At 37.5% G+C, this 20198-nt stretch overlaps 1 protein-coding gene, 1 long non-coding RNA gene and 1 pseudogene across 2 annotated transcripts in view; 2 read left to right on the top strand and 1 right to left on the bottom strand.

Annotated features, from left to right (window-relative positions):
- LOC134806414 (proton-coupled amino acid transporter-like protein pathetic) overlaps positions 1-7092 on the top strand; it is a 54510-nt gene extending 47418 nt beyond the window's left edge. The window contains exons 7-10 of the mRNA XM_063779680.1: positions 246-487; positions 2117-2329; positions 5732-5901; positions 6815-7092. Coding sequence (XP_063635750.1) covers positions 246-487; positions 2117-2329; positions 5732-5901; positions 6815-7053 — 864 coding nt within the window. The 3' untranslated portion in view covers positions 7054-7092. The remainder of the gene's footprint in view (positions 1-245; positions 488-2116; positions 2330-5731; positions 5902-6814) is intronic.
- LOC134806465 (uncharacterized) overlaps positions 1-20198 on the bottom strand; it is a 320640-nt gene that overhangs the window by 2190 nt on the left and 298252 nt on the right. The window lies entirely within an intron of this gene.
- The window catches only part of LOC134806456 (proton-coupled amino acid transporter-like protein CG1139), a 41361-nt pseudogene continuing 30591 nt past the window's right edge, over positions 9429-20198 (top strand).

Raw genomic sequence — 20198 nt, 5'->3', positions numbered from 1 at the left:
TCACTTGTCACTTGATTCGAACTAAAATTTGTTCTACATACGATAGCCATATCATATCTAGAGCTAATTTTTAACGTAACATATTGAAGTTCGAAACAGGCCGTAAGATTCTGTATTCTGTCGTAATCGTTACACCCGAGGCAGGATGGAGCGTGTACGTTATGTATGAAATAGGTATTATTAGCCGGTGACCCGCATTGGGACGTGAAATAATTATGGCGCAGTAACCATTTATACATTTCCAGGTATCAGACGAATACGGAGGGCCCTCCTGGTCTGTCACCGTCTACTGCGCGCTGACTTTAGTGGTTCTGGTACCACTCACCCAAATCAACAAGTTGAAGTACCTCGTCCCGTTCTCTGCTCTCGCCAACTTCGTGTGGGCCGCGGCCATCGGTATCTCTGTCTACTACTGCTTGAGGGACCCTCCCGATCTATCAGAAAGGAAACTGGCTGCTCCTATTACGGGGATACCTAATTTTATAAGGTAAGGGCTCATTTAACGATGCGAGAACTCGCATACGAGTTTCATTACATTGCGGTTTTTGATCGGTCGGTTGAATTAGACGTATCCAACAGTCCGCAGTAGGTAATAAGGGTGACGACATTTTGGCTAAACTACCAATATCTCAGTTTTGCAATGGAATTCCGTTTGGTGCCCATAGAACAAAATGAAGTACATAGAAATACCTATCTAATGACCTTACTCTCATTTTTGTTGGCGTTGGGTCCAGGCTCCATACAAAGTTGCCCATGGTCCTTTCCCCGACATTAAAAAAGGGTGTGCACCCTTCTCCTTTTCAACGGCTCTAAAGCTTAAATTGATTTCTCCATTTTATACCTCGTCTTGTGATTTAGCCGAGCAGGAATGGAATTCCTATTGCCAGAAAAAATACCGGTCAGTGCGAGTTGAACTCGTACCTTAAGGGTTCCGTATCATCACAATGCTCCACTGACAAGTGACTCTTGCGAAATTATAATTGGCCTGATGACAGTAACAAAGAATCATGGAAATAATGGTTTCAATGAAACATATACGTAAATACGATTCTAAAAAATGGCCCAATCTCAGTATAAACATTAGGATTATTAATATATTCAATAAAATAAAACTGCAAAATTCTCTAATCGGCCATTTTGACTGAAACGCGAATCAGAAGCGAGCTAAGAATTGACGTCATCAATGTATGACATATCTCTTAGAGCAACATAGACAACCTCATTGACTGTAATCCATTACGTCCTCACCAAAGAGTTTGGAAGTTCAAAAAAAATATTATTTCGCCACTAAACATTTATTACGTCCAAAAAATATTATTACACGATATAAAGTAAATATTTATTTGTTATTATATAAATAAAACGCTAAATAATACGATATTTCACAAAAAACTTTTTTAATTTTTTGGCTGAATGGAACTATCATTGCCATGTTGGCTGTCGTAACTAGAAAAAATTAAAAAGTAAATCCGGCGCTCGGTGATTTTCACTCAAAATTTACATGTATCTAAATAATTCATCTTAAATTGCAACCGTGTGAGTCTTTGTATAAAATGACTTATTGTGAACAATTTTTGTAATGTATTTATCACCCCTAATCGTAATATATGGTGCTGAATTAACAATATCATTCGGATTCAAGGGAAATTCGTAACTGTAAGTATGTAAATAATGTCTACCACCATAATTTATGACGTCACAAATGGCGTGTGAGGCGTTTTCGCGCGAGGTTTAAACTAGCTATAATAAAATGCAATTATTTATGTTAAATCTTATGAGTATAGCTGAAATATTGTGTTTTTCGGAACCAATACAAGTGTACCGATAATATTAAAAGGGATTTCAAAATTTGTCATCAGGCCAATTGTTTTTTTTTCACGGAGTAGGACATTGACATTAATTTAGACCGCGGTATACCATGTTACCTACAGTTGATAATCATTCTAAAAATGTCAACCGGTAAAACCCTATTGAAATGTAAAGTTGCTATTAATGTATGCCGTGTTGTACCTACTTAACTATGAATGTGTGAGTTTGGCGACACTGGTTTTCATACTAAAAAGCTGTCATTTCATATCCACCAGTTTATTCATTCGTGTGTTTTATTGTTTTTCAGCACGAGCTTGTTTGCAATGGAAGGTATTGGCGTGGTGATGCCAGTCGAGAATGAGATGGTGAAACCCACGCAGTTCCTGGGCTGTCCTGGGGTGCTGAACATCGCCATGGTGACGGTGTCAATACTGTACGGCTGCGTGGGTTTCGCGGGCTATGTGCAGTATGGGGATGACGTGCGTGGAAGTCTCACACTAAACCTGCCTCAAGATGAAATGTAAGCTGACATAAAATATCAAAGACGGGAAAACATCCAATGTAAAGATAAAATCAAAGCAAATTTTACCTACCTACTTATTCATATTCACAGAAAAAGCTTCTTTCACTTACTGTTAGACGAGATGATTTCTGACAGGTGTAAATTTCGCATCGGCTGAGTAGAATGAGGAAAATTTTCTGGTCACAATACATATACAATGAGGGCAAGTGTTTTTTAGGGCTCCGTACCCAAAGGGTAAAAACGGGAACCTAAGCCTCCACTGTCCGTCTGTCTGTCACCAGGCTGTATCTCATGAACCGTAATAGCTAAACAGTTGAAATTTTCACAGATTATGTATATTTGTTGCCGCTATAACAACAAATACTAAAAAGTACGGAACCCTCGGTGGGCGAGTCCGACTCGCACTTGTCCGGTTTTTATTATTCTTGTCGGAGTTCCTTTCCGTATCCAGAACCCAATTTCAGTTCTTAGGGAGTGTTAATCCAGGAAAACGCTTGCGTCGGTGGGAGGGTGGAATATATTACAAAAGTTTTACGTCAATTACTCTGAAACAATTAGGTACCTATTTTCAAAATACCTATAGGGACCGTGCGCGTTGGAGGGCCTGCCATCTTGTGGCCTGAATCGGAAACATATGTGCACATGTAAAATGCCAAAGCAAGTGCTACCATCTACCGTTCTCGTAGGTACGTCTCCTTGTGCATAGTTGGTTCTGCCATCTTGTGGGCTACATCGGAAGCATATACGTCACATTTACGCCTCGCGCAAAAAATCTGACGGCTCCTATATTTCATGCACGCCCCCCATTGCTAGTAATGTCGCTCAGCTATATCACTTTAGTTATTTTATACTGCCTGGTATACCGGGTAACGATATACAAATAAAATTTAACGGAGATTAGACGTGTTTTAGAGATATTTTTCTATCGATTAGACTTTAATGAGTCTGATTTTGCAAATACGAGTATGATCTAGTTTCCGAGTTCATTTTGCCACGACATATCGTACACGGTCGGTGGAAAGAAGTTGAATTTGGCAGGAAAAGATTCGATAAATTTTAATTCTATTTTAGGTTCAATTTTCTTCAATTTCTAATCTCGAGTTATCAATTTCTTCCCGCCGTGTACCAATAAATTATATCCTTGATTAAAAGGAGTAGGCAACATAGTTAAATATCCAAACTACGCGTTAGCTCCTCTTGTTTACGCTGGCAGTAACTACATAAGTAATTGGCAAGACGGCACAGGTTTCAAATGCCGAACACACTTCTGTAATTAAGGTGCCGTGGGTTCAGCCAGCAGGATTTTTGAAAAATCGTAGTTTTTTTAGATCTACGGTTGCCAAAAGATATCAATAGCAATTTGAAGGTCTTCATCATTTTTAGGGTTCCGTACCTCAAAATGAAAAAAAACTGAACCCTTATAGGATCACTCGTGCGTCTGTCTGTCTGTCCGACCATTCCCCCCCTCCCCTTTATCTCTGAAACTGGGTCTAAAATTTTGAAAAATATACACAAAATAGTACTTTACCTATAGAATTAGATGACAGGAAAACCTATTAGAAATGCGCAGTCAAGCGTGAGTCGGACTTATGTACGGAACCCTTGGAACGCGAGTCCGACTCACACTTGACTGGTTTATTTTTTTGTAAAAAATGATTATTTATTGATTATTTGGCCATTGAATCTGCTCATATAATTTAGCGAGAATAGGTTAAGAATAGCGACCATAGAGGAGAACATCCGTACATACGAAAACGCCCAAGCTGAAACGGAGACCTTCGCTAATGCTCGGTTAATAAATAATTGCCCCGCTAGATAGCAATTATGATCCGCTAAGCGAAATATTGGCCAGCTCTCTGGTCACCAGAAGCCTCTATACTAAAATATAACGACTAGAGATGCCCCGAATAGTGAATTTGGCCGAATACCGAATATTCGGTCCCACGCTCGGCCGAATACCGAATATTCGGCATGACGTGCCGTGCGAGCATTTTGAGTCACAATTATTATGAAACCTGTTCGCCAACAAAGCACAACGTTAAGTACTACTAAGATATATTTTTAATAAATAAGTAACTAATTAAGATATATTTTTATGTCGAACAGAATTAATGAATGTAGTTAGAGTCAATCAAATCAGACCCATGATAAAAATAAAATATTTTGTAATTAACAAATGCTCAAAAACGTACCTTCGTATTGAAATACTTTCCAAGAATACATTTTAAATTTTAAATATACCTAGTTTTTGGTTATTTTTTGTTTAATTTTTCTTTTTAGGTAGGTGCAACAGATATTCGGTATTCGGCCGAATAGTAGGCAACATTTGGCCGAATACCGAATATTCGGCAAAGTAGCTGAATAGGCCGAATGCCGAATAGTTGCCGAATATTCGTGGCATATGACGCGCGCTAGGCCCCCACGACCCCAAGGTTTCAACCCCAAAGTGACATACTTGCGACGGTTGAGGTTTTCAGCTTTTTTTTATTGCTTTCTCTAGTATTATAGTATATTATATATACTACAACACTAACAACTTTCACTAGAAAAAAATCACAAACGTAATTAGGTCTAAAACGCATCATTAAAATTTTGCAATAATTTTTGCGCATAAGCCAAAAATATGGTGCTTAGAGAGCTGCGGCCTGAACTCACCGCCTTAACGTAATGGAGTGCAGCCTGCGCTACTAATGAACATTACGGTTACCATCAGTTTGTCACTGACATAAACGCCGTCGAGAACGTAATTTACTTTCTATACATCCCGGTTGCACTAATATGCGAGTGCGAGCGAGATGTATAGAAAGTAAATTCCGTTCTCGACGGCATTTATGTCAGTGACAAACTGATGGTAACCGTACAGTTGTTGCCTGTTGTTACTGTTACTCTTGAAGCTAGAAACGGAAGCAGTCTACCGAAAATATGGGTAAACCATTCCAGGCGACTTGAGTGCAATTTACCTACTGGCGAACAGGCCAATTTGAACGTGCAGTGACATCAAACCAATGTTAGAGCGATATTGGAGTCATATTGGCCGCGGTAGCGCGGTATGTTTGTTAGCTATCAATTAAAAATGTGTAACAATTTATGCACAAAAGCCAAGAATATGAAAATTGCTTCTAAAAAGGCGCAATTTTATGTTTGAGGGAACTAGAAGATTACTTTTTTTAACTTACAACCAATTAAAATTTAAAAACATGATATTCGCGGTTACGAGCAGACACATCCATCTCGCTCACGCTTACTAGTGAGAGAAGAATACGAACCTACGGGGCCTTTAATATGTATTCAATTGAATAATTTTACGGTTTAGAACGGTTTTACGGTGCGGTTATTGTTTTACGGTAATGTTAGTATGTCTCACAATAGTTTAAATTCGATGTATTCAATTCGTTTCAGCCTGGCTCAATCGGCTAAGATCCTGGTGGCGTGTGTGATGCTGCTGACATTCGCCTTGATATTCTACGTGCCCTTCGACGTGGTGTGGCGACGCGTGGAGCCCAAGGTGCCAGCGCGGGCGCACCGGTGGGCGATCGCTGGGATCCGCTTCGTTGGAACCTTATTCATAGGTAGGGTAAAATTGATTTAAGAGATTACAGATGTATGTAGTGCATTACGATACATGTGTGAAAAGTACATGTATTGTAAGTACATTTAAATTTTTGACATAATCCCGCCCTAGGGCGATAAAGTAGCACCATATGTACTGTAAAATTGTTTCCCGTCGTATTTTCTCGGAAACATTCGTATTTGTCATGCTACTTCAGTCAACCTCAGTACTTTTTGTACCGAAACTGACTGAAATGGCAAGATACGTTTGTGCGTTTCCGTGAAAATACGATGAAAATAATTATGCACTACATCTGTACTCACATTTTTAACTCCCAACGCAAAAAGAGGGGTGTTATATACTTATTTGACGGCAATGTCTATTGTCTGTCTGTGTCATTGTAGCTCTCCAACGGATGGACCGATTTCGATGCGATGTTTTTACATAAAAGCAAGCTTCCTTGCGGTAGTTCTTAGCTGTGCTTGATAGAATTCGATCCAGCGGTTTGAAGAGTATCAGCTCTTTTTCAAAATGATGTAAGGCATTTTTGGCGTAAAATGGATTTTTTTGGCATATAGCGTAGGGGGTTTTTATGGTTATGGGAACCAAGATACATAGATCCCTATGGTCTGTTTTCTTATAAAGTAGGTACCTACGTGTATATATAAAGTCACACTCATTCTTCAAGTGTGGCCCTGAATGGGATAAAAAAATATCGAGATATCATCCGTAAATCTGATATTATTCGTATAGTCAAGCATAACTGACAATACTTGCTGCAAAACTAAGTGGCGAGTCAAGTCATTAAGCCATCTCTTTCACTTTTGGTTAATCTGGACAAGGGTAAAGGAGATAGCATTATGATCTCAGTCGTCAGTTGGTATTGCGTTAAGTACAGATCCAAACTTGATCCTCATGTTACTTGTCAACAGTTGGACTAGCCAGCGCAGTTCCGCGCCTGGAGCTATTCATGGAGCTGGTGGGAGCCGTATGCCTCTCCTTCTTGGGGCTGATGCTGCCGGCCATCTCGGAGACCATCTGGCGGTGGGGCAAGGACCTGGGCTGCTGCTACTGGGTCGTCGTGAAGAACACCATCATTGTGGTGCTGGCGACCGTCGCCATGGTGTCCGGCGTGGCCGCCTCTATCGCCGGCATTCTAGAGAAATTGTGATATTTGATTTAGTTAAGTTTAAATATAATATGACTCTTGGCCGTTGTTTTTTTAATTTGTCACACTACTGCCACTACTTAACACTTTACCGGGCTAAGGGATATTATGTTTCCCACATACGGCACTTCAAACATGTGTTCTATTTTCGACAATTTTCGATGAGTCAGCCTGGTAAAATGTTAAGACGAAAGTGGAGGATCCGCGCGAAATCGCCTTTTCATACAAACGTAGTTCTGATTTTCCACTCTAGATATTAACATTATCTTATGTACCGGCGGATTCCAAAAATGTTCCTGGAAAGCAATAGGTAATTTTCCATTCAACCAGTCGTAAGGATGTGACTTACGACCAAAAATTTTAACAAAACCCAAATTTTTTTCATAAATATTTAGTATGGCCTTGGCCAAAGACGTGGCTGGAAAATCTAGAACAGCCGTAATCCTACGGGCCGCGAACAATCTAAGAAAAAATACTTTTTGTGTTGTTGTGGACGAGATCAATTAAATTTGTTACAACTTCCAACCAAACTTATTACTTTTAATCATCATCATCTTCCTCGCGTTATCCCGGCTTTTTGCCACGACTCATGGGAGCCTGGTGTCCGCTTGACTCAAGGAAATAACTTTACTGCAAATTCAGTGGAATACAACAGCAATTAATGGAACAAGATAGAGCACCGCATATACGTCGAACATGAGTTTGGTGGCAGTCAAAAACATGTTTCCCAACTAATTGATTTCTCGCAAAGGTCTCCTTCAACCCTCCAAAAAGCACTGACCTTACACATTTCGATTTTTTTCTTTGGGGATATCTAAAGAGTCGAGTGGAGGCGTACCTTAATAAACTGATGAAAATACCCCAATTAAAACAAAACATCCCTCGATCCCCCGCAGCAAGTATCATCGAGTTTTCCAAAGTTCACACAGTCCATTGCAGGAGCCAGCGACGAGACGCAGATCTTCTGGATGAAGTAATTAGTTAATAAATAAATTGCATTAAATTATTGTTAAGTTTAATAAATTAAATAGAGAATAACATTTATAGTACTGTACCAGTTATACCAGGGTAAACTTGAGTTTATTTAACCTAACATTACCCGTAATCGTACCGATATATAAACCACACAACACAACCATAAAATATACTCTGTGAAATCGACTTCAAACATGAATGAAGCATGTTCTGCCACCGACGGAACACGAATAAAATAAAAGAAATAAAAACCACTCGTGAAGTGGTTGCATCCAGCGTCTAGACTGCAATTGACTGTCATTAATTATACCTGTTTACGAGTATGTAGGGTGACAATAATTACGAAGAATTTCTGCAGCACTAAAATTAGTAAAATTCCTGTAGTTTCATAAATGACACCCTATTATAGGACAATTTTACACAGATCAACCTAGTCTCACAGTAAGCTCAATAAGGCTTGTGTTGTGTGTACCTATTATGTATGCATTAAATAAATACAATTATCCACAAATAAGGTTTCAAATATCGTATGTATTGTATTGCCTCTTATGGTAAAAAGTGGAGTAAGTACTTAATTATGTATCTTGTATTTAACATCTGTTTGTAGAGTTAGACCAAGATAAGTGCAACAATTTTGATAGCACACGCAGTGCAAGTGTTACTTTAAACTTCTATAAAACTATGACGTAATTAACATTTATTTTGCACAGCGTATGCTATCAAAATCGTTGCAGACTTTTCTTGGTCTAACTCTAACGCTTTTCGACAAATAGGTATTAGATTAGATGATTTATTTCATGAAAGACAATTACATAATAAGTTTGCATTGATGTCAAAATTATAAGAATTTCTATCATAATCGTCAAAGTAAAATAAAATAAAAATGAAAATAATAACAATAATAATGAAATAAGATTATAGCTCCAATAAGGATTGTCAATATTAACACATTAATTAAATTGAAAAAAAATAGTGTCACCTTTTGCAGAAATTGTCCTCTCCAATTACAGGTACCTACCAACTATCTATTAATCATCTACGCATCAACTTTGCACATACATAATTAAGTTCTCTTTTTATTTATTCAAATACAATTTTCCTTTTTTTATCTTTTCAGCCATAGTACAAGCTTTGCTTAGTTTGGGGCTAGGTTGATCTGTGTAAGTTGTCCCCATATATATATTTTTTTACGATTAAACCACAAAAAAATCTGTAACTTAATTATTATAGCTGAGTTTTAAAAAATACTCGTCTAATACCATCGCATGATGGCATGAGACACAAAAATACTTTTCTGAGAGTAATATCGCCCATTATACCCTATTACCCTGAAGTCAGTGTAAATAGTGATGAAGAGTAGTTAGTTTTCCTTATAGCATGGTTGCCCTTGCAGTCATCAGTAATCCGCGTGGAGAGTTCTCACAGTAGATAGCGGCCATTCTTCGCCGCCAATCGCTTGTAACAAACGAAATGTAAAAACCCCGGCATAACGGGATTAACGTGCATTTGTGTGATTTCTGCGTGCAAACATGGATTTAAATGAATTGAGGTAAGGTTGCTTTTTATTTGGCAAATGTTAACGAAAATTCATTAGCCCTCGTCATTACAAATCGTTGAAATGAAGTGTCGTGATAAATATTTTTGAGGATATTGAACTTATTAATGTTTGTACGGTATAATTTAGACCGAGTGCTGATGAATCAAATTTTATTAATGTACCTAATAATAGCCCTGTTAATGAAAGATATGACTATGATACTTCGTAGTATAATTCCTAATGAATTAGGTATAACCTCTTGCTAGTATGTATTTAACTTATCGTCATAATATTTACGACCCCGTAGGTGTTACCAACAAAGACAGATAGGTAGTTCATTATGTAAGTACCTATCTATGGAACATCTATCGAACAGCTTTGTCATAACATAACTTGTTACCATAACATTAGCTAAGGAACAGTATGTTTGGTAATGTACCGGTATAAATATTACACAGTTTAATTTATTTTAACTGACTTCAAAGTTCCAAAGTTTATTTTTCAAGTAGACATATTTACAATGCGCTTATAAATGTTAAATGCCGTGTGTACGTGAAAAGGAGGAAGTTCTTAATCTGGGAATCAAAAGAGCCGATTATTGACTCTCTACCTAAATGTTATGTTTATTATTTATCAAATTAACCGTATAATTAAACTTCTTTGCACGGAAACAACGAAGTATTTACAAAAGGCTGATTTCATGCCAAATGGGATTATCTACTAGTCAAGTAATTTAACTAAACAAACTGTCAGATGGACCTGTCTGCTGGAAACATAGAACATAAGTACATACACATACAAAACACAGATTCATTTTTTTTCGAAGGAGACCGACGTCGCCCACGTCAATGCTTCAGCGGTAGATACAGATGATGTAGCATAATTGTTTTCCATCGTATGTTCTCGGAAACGTTCGTCATTTTTCATGCTACTTTCAGTCAACCTCAGTACCTTTTGTACAGAGTCTAACTGAAATAGCAAGACACGTTCGTACGTTTCCGTGAAAATACGATGAAAAACAATTATATCCACATTTGTAACGTAGCAAGTTACAGTAATGCTGCTGTATTTCAACTGCAAAATTAATTTTGATATCTTCTGTCGGCTGCGTCATTATAATACTTATACCATGCGATAGTCTTGAGACTCTTGAGCCGACTTAAAAACAAGTCAAACAAACCTTCCCTGTTATATAAATATAGCATCCTTAAATTCAAAATATATTATGTTGTCGTTGTTTTCACCCAACTGTTGGTGAAAATGTGTTTATCTTAATCCCTAAAGCTGGGTCATACACAGTGTAAGCATCACAATAATTAACATCCTGAACGCGAGTGATAATGATAACTAAATGACATGAGTTGTGAAAGTGTACATTCGAGTTGATCTCAAGGGAATTATACAACATCTGAAATAAAACATGTTGCCGTTTTTAATACAACTTAAACTTGTAAATACATATATAAAATACTTATATATGTACCCATAATTGTTACCGTAGTAGTACTTAAAATACAATATGGATTTTGGAATATCTCTTCAATGGTTACTTACAGAAAATGGAATATTTCGCCTTCTTTCAAAGCATAAATTACAATACAATTATAAAATGAACAAAGACAAAAAATTGGTCCAGGTCCTGCCCCTATTTTAGAACCGACTTCCAAATCTCAAAAGGAGGAGGTTATCAATTCGGTTGTATGTTTTTTTTATGTTTGTTACTCCATAACTCCGTCATTACTGGACCGATTTTGAAAATTCTTTTATTGATTGTATGTAGGTTATATGCATACAGATTGGTCCCGTTTTTCTCAAAACCCAGTTCTGATGATGGGATCCATGAGGGATCGAGGGAACTCCTCAAATCTTAAAGGCATACATTTAGTGATTTTTGTGTTTTTATCAACAAATCAAGCATATATTATACATTCAAAAAAGTGACATTTAATGAAGTGAAACTGCTGATGATGATCTGAACGGAACTCTTCAACGACGCATAGTTCACGTTTGGCGATTTATCCTCTTCGTTATGTTTGATAAGCAAGTTAAGTTTTTAAGCCACATTTTTGTCAAGCTCGAGTACTGGTTATTTCTCTACTCTGGCCATAGTATTAAAATAAGTGTTCTTTTTATTGTTATAGTGAATACCAGACTCGGTCGACAATCACATTGGCACGAGAGGACCAGTTGGGAAGAGACACCAAATATGACCCGTTTGAGCACAGAAACGTCACTCACCCTACTTCGTAAGTATCAAAGACATATGTAACTTCGTATAAGACGAATAAAGTCTAAGGAAAAAACGTGCCTCGGAATTCAAGTAAAAGTCATTCTCGAATAGATGCCGCACACACCTTTAGCCTATCCTCGGCTAGATGGCGTGACGACACCGTTTCATATTTAACAATTTTAACACATATATATCAGTGAATGAACATGGATCAAAATGATATAAAAAATAATAAAATCATTTATCCATCCATATATATTCATTTTTTGATAACTTTATACGTTTTCATTTTGAGTTTTAGTCGTGTGTCGATAGATGGCAGTAAATTTACAGTGACTACAAAATTTACAATGACAGGACCCCTCTATACTATCTATTCTTTTTGGTAAGTATTAAATAAAGCCGGTCAAACAACTCTGTCAGTAGAAAAAGGCGCGAAATTCAAATTTTCTATGGGACGAGTACCCTTCGCACCTACAATTTATAAATTTGCCGCTTTTGTAACTGACGGAAATGGCTTGACAGACTATACTAACACGTATATCGGAACACAATAGCCAAATATATAGGAACACATCCTTACTGGGGATGTTATTCATTTATTTTAAATACAGCCAAAAACTCTTTTTAAACAATAAAAAGCCTTAAAATTGAAAATACAAACTAAAATTAAAAACTAAGTTTAAAAATAAACTATAAATAGAAAATTTGCCCCAAATCGCCGCGTGCCCAGTAGGCTGGCAGCATTGCCATGTTGTATGGCAATGCTGATCCGCTGCGCTAGATATGACCCAGCCCTCTGGTCACGCGTCAACTCAATTAACCTGCGGCTACATTCGCTGAAAACTCTGTGGGCGAGCTGTGGGCGCTTTCCCCCCAAGGCCCCATAGTCTCAACCCCAAACGGCTCCGCATCCTTACTTCTATGGTAACGGCTCACAAAATACGCCTACATTTTAAATTTCATTCCGAGTAAAATGGCTGTGACACACGGACAGACAGATGGACGGACAGACGGGCATGACGAAACTATAAGGGCTCCTTCCGTTTTTGGCTACGGAACCCTATAAACGACACGAATAATTTCTCGGGTTAAAATTGAAATAACGCTCAACCAGGGGTGCGAAACTCCTGACTTCGGCCAAACTCGGCTCCGCTCGGCTCAGCATTGCTCCGAGCAATTTTTAGGGTTGACACTACTTGACGTCCCTTTGCGTGCACGACCACAGATAAGATAATGGCTTGAATTTTGACAACCCTAAATAGCCGAAAGGGATAGTGCCATATTGTGACACGGCACTTTGCATGATTCAGTTTAACGTTTTTAGGATTGTCTCGAATATAGTATAGTTTTGTTTTATGGCAAGGAAGTCATTGATGTAGCAACAAAACAAATGACAACCATTTGGCCAATTAGAAACTAATTAAATCTGATGGTGTTGCTACTTCAAATTAAATCCTAAATTGATGGAATAGTATTTATTAAATATTTAAATCAAAACTTAATTTTTAAATACAAAAAAGGTGGAAATATGTTTAGATAATTAAATATGATTTATTTCTATATGTTGGACTTACATACAAAAATTATTCCAAGAATTTCATTAGTTACTGTTATTTTGATTGTGTTATCCCAGGGACAGTTAGGTTGAGATCATTTCCTGGTTGGCTTTTGCCCTGGATGGGCATCTTTTAATTTAGAAAGTGAAGCTAAATACATCATGCTATGGTAGCATCGATCCGAGTCTTGATTAGGCAGCAGCCGCTGCATCCATGAGCTAGGAAGCTCATGCAGAAGTTATTTTGCCACAGACAGTAAGTAGAATATGATAATATATAATTGTCTTCAGGTTTGACTCCTTGTTGAATCTTTGTCCCTGCTTATTTGACCATTCGTTTTGTTTCCAGTCTGCTGGCGAAACAATGTGGTGGGATGGGTATCAGAGCTGTGAGATGAATCCACTCTAGGAATTTCCAGCTGGTAAGAAACTCAGAATATAATAATGTCCCTTGAAAGGTTAAGATACCACATGTTTCTAGTTGTTAATGTTGAAATGTTTCTTTCAGCTGACTGGGTGTTATGTTACGTTATGTTATGTCACGCTACTGTTATTTCGGAGTATGGAAGTCCGTCCATATCCATCAAACTTCAAGTGCGTATGGTGAGCTGTTCGCCATAAGAATTTCGCTTTTCTGCTGGGTGGAGGAGACGACACCTTCAAGCTGAGGCCTTTGGCTTTCTGTGGTGCTCCGCGGTGCAATATTGTTATGAGGTTGGTGTACGCTTTCCTTCCGTCCTAGAAGCATTTCCAAATTTAAAGTTAAAGAATTTAGTAGAATCATATGTGATGGCAAATGATAAATTAGGTACTAACAAATTTAGATAGGTCTGCTTGTAAATCATTGTAGAACCATTTTTGGCACGACCCGGCTCTATCGTCTGACATTATAGAATAAGGTGCTTAATGCTAGCTTAATAAATGATTTACTTGTAGAACAACTTCCTCAGTGTGAGAATAGAAATAAATTATGTGTCACAAAACTAACATTTCATTTTGACATCCTTTAGAAACCCCTGAATAGTTGATGGAAATAAGTGTAAGCACCTGCTTGAGTTTTTGGTTAAGATTTAGATTGGTTAATTTAGTAACCTTAATTGTCCGTGAGTTTCCCCTGGGCAAAGCCCCAGCCGGGCAAGGAATACTCACCGTGACAATATGGCGCCCATTAAAGGTAATTCCCTTTTTGTTTTAAGCTAACTATTTCCATCAAATTCAGTTTATATCATTGCCATTACATATTGATGAGAAAAGTTTTGTAATACTTACGGTTAAGTATTAATTTTGAGCTTGTGCTTTGGCTTTGCACACTTTGATACCATCCAGGTTAAGCTTTAGCTGTTTTACAGTTAGGTTTGTCCAATGTTCTGCACGAAATCCAGAATTTCTGGTGAAATCCGTAAATGAAATGCTTTGATTTTCAGTTAGTAAAATTTGTGCTGACATTTTGTCAGGAAGTTGAAAGTGTCAAACTTTTAGTACATTTTGCTACTTTTTATGCTTATGAGCTAGTCTCTAAAGACTGAGACCTAAGATATTTTGCATTTTTGAGGACTTAAAAAGCATTTTTTTAATTTTGTTGTATAACTTGGTTAGTTAAAGACAAATATTTGGGCAGAGCTTTATAAGTACTGCAATTGAGTTGTAAGTCATTTTGTTAAGGTCAAATCAATGATCTTTTAGGTCAAGTTCGAAAAGCTACTGAGCTTGTGCAGAGACTGTTAAGAAATTTGAGAAGTATTGGTTAAGTGTAAAATTTTAACTCAAAATACCTTTTAGTTTAAAAATATATTAGATATTTAGCCACAGATGGATATTTTTCAGTTGTAAGAACGTAGGAAATTGTTTTTGGTAAATTGTATGAACATACAGTGTGTACATACTTGATTTTGGAACGTTTTTTTTCTAGACAGACTTCAACTTGAAAGCTTGCAATTTTAGGACAATTTTGTGTAGTAATTTATTTTAGTTAGTGGCTTGCTTTCACTGTTATCAATAGCTTTGATACAAATTTTGTTTATATGAAATATGTAAGATACTTACACAGAGCTAAAAAGGGTTCATTGTAGTAAAAAACACAATAAGTTTAGCATTGTTTATTATAAATAGTAATGATACAATAGTGCCACATCAATTTGTAAGTCTTTTGCCATCATATTTCAATATTTTGAGTTAAACTTATTATACAACGGCGGTTTCAGTACACTTTTAATGTTTAATGCCCGTTGAACTTATTTATGAAGGTGGATCAAATCTGAGGCGTCGCTGGCAGTAGTTGGAAGTTTGCAGGAACGGCAGAGAAGTGGAAATGTTTGAGTGTCCGGCAGCAGCAAGGTTGATAGTCTCCGGCAAGTGACTTCTGTTGGTTCCTGATTAGTAAATGACTTTGATTTGTGAAGATATACTTCTTCAGCGCACTGCCAGTGCCTGTGTTCTCATGATTTAACATTGTTTGATTTTCAAAGTTGCAAATTCCTGTAGTCCGGTGTCCAGTTATAGGCATAGCTGGATATCTATTGCTTTTATGGTGGTCTGTTGTTCAAATTTAGCACAGTTTTATAGTAGTCTGTAACAATTTCATTAAAATTAGAGTTGATTATACATACTAGGTTGGTTATTTTATAAAATACAGGGAACTTTACAGAGGTTTTGCGTTCAGTTTAGAGTATGAGAACGAAAGTTGACTCCTTTTCTCATTATTTGGTTGATTACCTGTGTTTATTAGTGGATTTAATTCCATTCCAAGTTCGCATTTTGGCAAACTAAATATTGAAGTTCTAAGTAAGTATTGTTCGAAGTTTGATCACACTCATATCTAGTTTTCAAATTTGTTATTACAGTAATGGCTAAAATATAGATGAATCTAGTAATAAATGATAAATGCGGCGAAAGTTTTTTGTAGGTAAGGTTATAATTCGCAAAATATCTCAGTGACATTTAACTTTTTAAAAGCATAGACGCTATACCATAGAGTAAATAAATAAGTTCAACAAAGGGTGCGTTCAGAAACATGATATTTTTAGGGTCCAAACTTAAGTCGTAACGTATCAGCGTTTAATAAACGCTCGTTTTTGAAGTTATTGATTAACTTGGTTTATCATTACGGGGTGTTTCAAAACATTCCATTTAATGATGTAACGTTACGATTGTGTTTTTTAGCACCAAGTTTTAAGTTAAATTGAAGTTTTTTATATGGTGCTAGGTGAAGTTTCGTTTTGGATTTTGGACATGGAGTTTGGATCGTGGCGTATTAAGGATTCGGACACAAGGGTTTTGGTAGGTTTTGGAGGTGGAGGTTTTCTCTGGACGCAAGGTCCCGGTTTTTTAGCTTTCACCTTGCCGCCAGAGTAAACGCCCTCGCTTACGCCATAACGTTTCGTTCTACGGTTGTTTCGTTTGGAGTGTTGGATATTGTGGTAAAAATATTCAATCACGACTGTATGTGCGGAACGTGGTGAGCAGCAATGTCTGTTTTCACTACTATTTTTTGTTGTGTGTGATGAATGAAAGGGTTCTTGGAACAGTGCTCTAAATGCGTGGAGTATGAAAGGGGCGTTACAATCTAGCTCACTTTTTAAGTTTTGGAGCGATCCTTAATACGGCCAGGGGTTTTTGGTGAGAAGTTGTCGGGTGCTTACCACACCCGAGCGCCGTGTTTGGTGCGTTTTGTGTTTTAGGTCGACAGGGGTCCACACCCAGGAGATTTTGTGAGGTATGGCGGGGCGCGCACTGCATACCACGGACGTTTTGCGTTCTTTTTGTGTACTCCGATGGGTTCTTGCTCTTTTCAGGCGTCGACTTGGTACTCGCTGGTGGGTACCTTTTCTGTACGTGTTGCCCATAAGCCCAAGCCATAGAGGCGTTGGTAAGGCACACGATTTTTTTGTGTTCGCGCTGCCGATACAACGACAAATATTTTTGTAGGCGAAGATGCGACACGCGGTATCGCCGCCAATCATGCCTGGCGTGCGATACTGTTTCAGTACTCAACCTCAATGGTTGAGATTTTGGGCATGTTGCAACCTCAGAGTTGTGTAAGGTTTTGGTCGGTTTGTTTTGTGATCCGGAGAGTTGGGGGATAGGTTACTCTCACCAACTCGAAGGGCCCAGATGTTTTGGTATGGTTTGGTTAGTTTTGTTTAATGGAAGAGTTGGCACAGTTAAGATGTGTCCAATTCAACCGTTTGTTGTTGGTTTTTTGAGGATTGGTATTTTGTCTGTTTGGGTTTGTTGTGGTTGTCAACCTGAAGGGTTGAGACAATTATGGGTGTCCTCAACCTGTAGGGTTGCGACATTTTAAGATTAGTATGGAAATTTCGGAATTGCGAATTATATTTTGGATTGGATTTTATTTAGCTTCTCAAGTTTATAAAGTAAACTTCGAAGTAGGAATTATTTCGGAATTTTATTTTGCCCGGTCTAGTAGAGATAAGTTTGGAATGCTGATCATCAGTCCTGGCAGAGGGTTTGGTTTTTCCAGCGCAATGACGCAATGTTGTGCTGGTAAAACCAAGGAATGTTCACTGGTTAGTTAGGAAAAAGGTGGTGGATTTTTCTGATGGGCTCGGATACCACACACGTTAGGTTTTTAGTATTTAGTGTTGCGTGGGTTCGAGAATTCGTGAAATTAAAATTTATGGTTTAGCGGTTTCGGCATGTAGTGATAGTTTGGTTTACTTTGGCTTTTCTTTTCTGGATAGGGTTCTCGAAACTTGCGGCAATCATTTTGGTTGTGTTTTTTTAGGTGCTCCCATACTAGGTATGGTCGAGGTAGTGTAGTTTTGTTTTTCCTTTTCTTGGTGACACATGTTTTAGATTTAGGATAGTCGCTGAGGACAGCGAGCGTTTTACCCTTGGTAAAACGCAACAGCGGGGAGAGGGGTATTGTGACACGGCACTTTGCATGTATGATTCAGTTTAACGTTTTTAGGATTGTCTCGAATATAGTATAGTTTTGTTTTATGGCAAGGAAGTCATTGATGTAGCAACAAAACAAATGACAACCATTTGGCCAATTAGAAACTAATTAAATCTGATGGTGTTGCTACTTCAAATTAAATCCTAAATTGATGGAATAGTATTTATTAAATATTTAAATCAAAACTTAATTTTTAAATACAAAAAAGGTGGAAATATGTTTAGATAATTAAATATGATTTATTTCTATATGTTGGACTTACATACAAAAATTATTCCAAGAATTTCATTAGTTACTGTTATTTTGATTGTGTTATCCCAGGGACAGTTAGGTTGAGATCATTTCCTGGTTGGCTTTTGCCCTGGATGGGCATCTTTTAATTTAGAAAGTGAAGCTAAATACATCATGCTATGGTAGCATCGATCCGAGTCTTGATTAGGCAGCAGCCGCTGCATCCATGAGCTAGGAAGCTCATGCAGAAGTTATTTTGCCACAGACAGTAAGTAGAATATGATAATATATAATTGTCTTCAGGTTTGACTCCTTGTTGAATCTTTGTCCCTGCTTATTTGACCATTCGTTTTGTTTCCAGTCTGCTGGCGAAACAATGTGGTGGGATGGGTATCAGAGCTGTGAGATGAATCCACTCTAGGAATTTCCAGCTGGTAAGAAACTCAGAATATAATAATGTCCCTTGAAAGGTTAAGATACCACATGTTTCTAGTTGTTAATGTTGAAATGTTTCTTTCAGCTGACTGGGTGTTATGTTACGTTATGTTATGTCACGCTACTGTTATTTCGGAGTATGGAAGTCCGTCCATATCCATCAAACTTCAAGTGCGTATGGTGAGCTGTTCGCCATAAGAATTTCGCTTTTCTGCTGGGTGGAGGAGACGACACCTTCAAGCTGAGGCCTTTGGCTTTCTGTGGTGCTCCGCGGTGCAATATTGTTATGAGGTTGGTGTACGCTTTCCTTCCGTCCTAGAAGCATTTCCAAATTTAAAGTTAAAGAATTTAGTAGAATCATATGTGATGGCAAATGATAAATTAGGTACTAACAAATTTAGATAGGTCTGCTTGTAAATCATTGTAGAACCATTTTTGGCACGACCCGGCTCTATCGTCTGACATTATAGAATAAGGTGCTTAATGCTAGCTTAATAAATGATTTACTTGTAGAACAACTTCCTCAGTGTGAGAATAGAAATAAATTATGTGTCACAAAACTAACATTTCATTTTGACATCCTTTAGAAACCCCTGAATAGTTGATGGAAATAAGTGTAAGCACCTGCTTGAGTTTTTGGTTAAGATTTAGATTGGTTAATTTAGTAACCTTAATTGTCCGTGAGTTTCCCCTGGGCAAAGCCCCAGCCGGGCAAGGAAAACCACGTGACAATATATTAGAAAGGGACAGCATGATTCGACCCTGAACCGCTGTCAAACCTCGGTTTTGTAGTTTCCTTTCTGTACGGTAGTACTATTATTTATTTTGTGGCTCTACATACAATTTTCATTTCCAGCATTCCTAAAATACAAAATAAATGAACAATGGATGTAATATACCTAGTGGATGGAATGGATGTAGGTACCTAAAAAAATATATTTTAATAATATGGGTGCCTCTTTTACTCTGTTTCCGAGGAAAATTCTTCTCATTAAGCACTTTCAGAGTTACCTATGTAAATCAATTATTAAAAATACGCATGCCCCGAAGGCGTATTAAAAGACAAATGTATATCATGTGCTAAATTCAAAATTACTTACAAATAACTAAAAATAACTTGTACTTGTACTTGTACTAATAAATTACTTGTTTATGATACGCGCGTGGGAAGAAATAAGAAATAACGTGTTTAAATAGGCAGGAAGGGATAAACCATTTTTAGAATAGAATTCCGACCGCTTGATTTCGTGTATTTTGTTCAATA

This window comes from Cydia splendana, chromosome 3, assembly GCF_910591565.1.
Source record: "Cydia splendana chromosome 3, ilCydSple1.2, whole genome shotgun sequence".
Taxonomy (NCBI): Eukaryota; Metazoa; Arthropoda; class Insecta; order Lepidoptera; family Tortricidae; genus Cydia; species Cydia splendana.
Note: the sequence above shows the minus strand (reverse complement) of the source record. Positions and strands in the feature narration are given on the sequence as shown.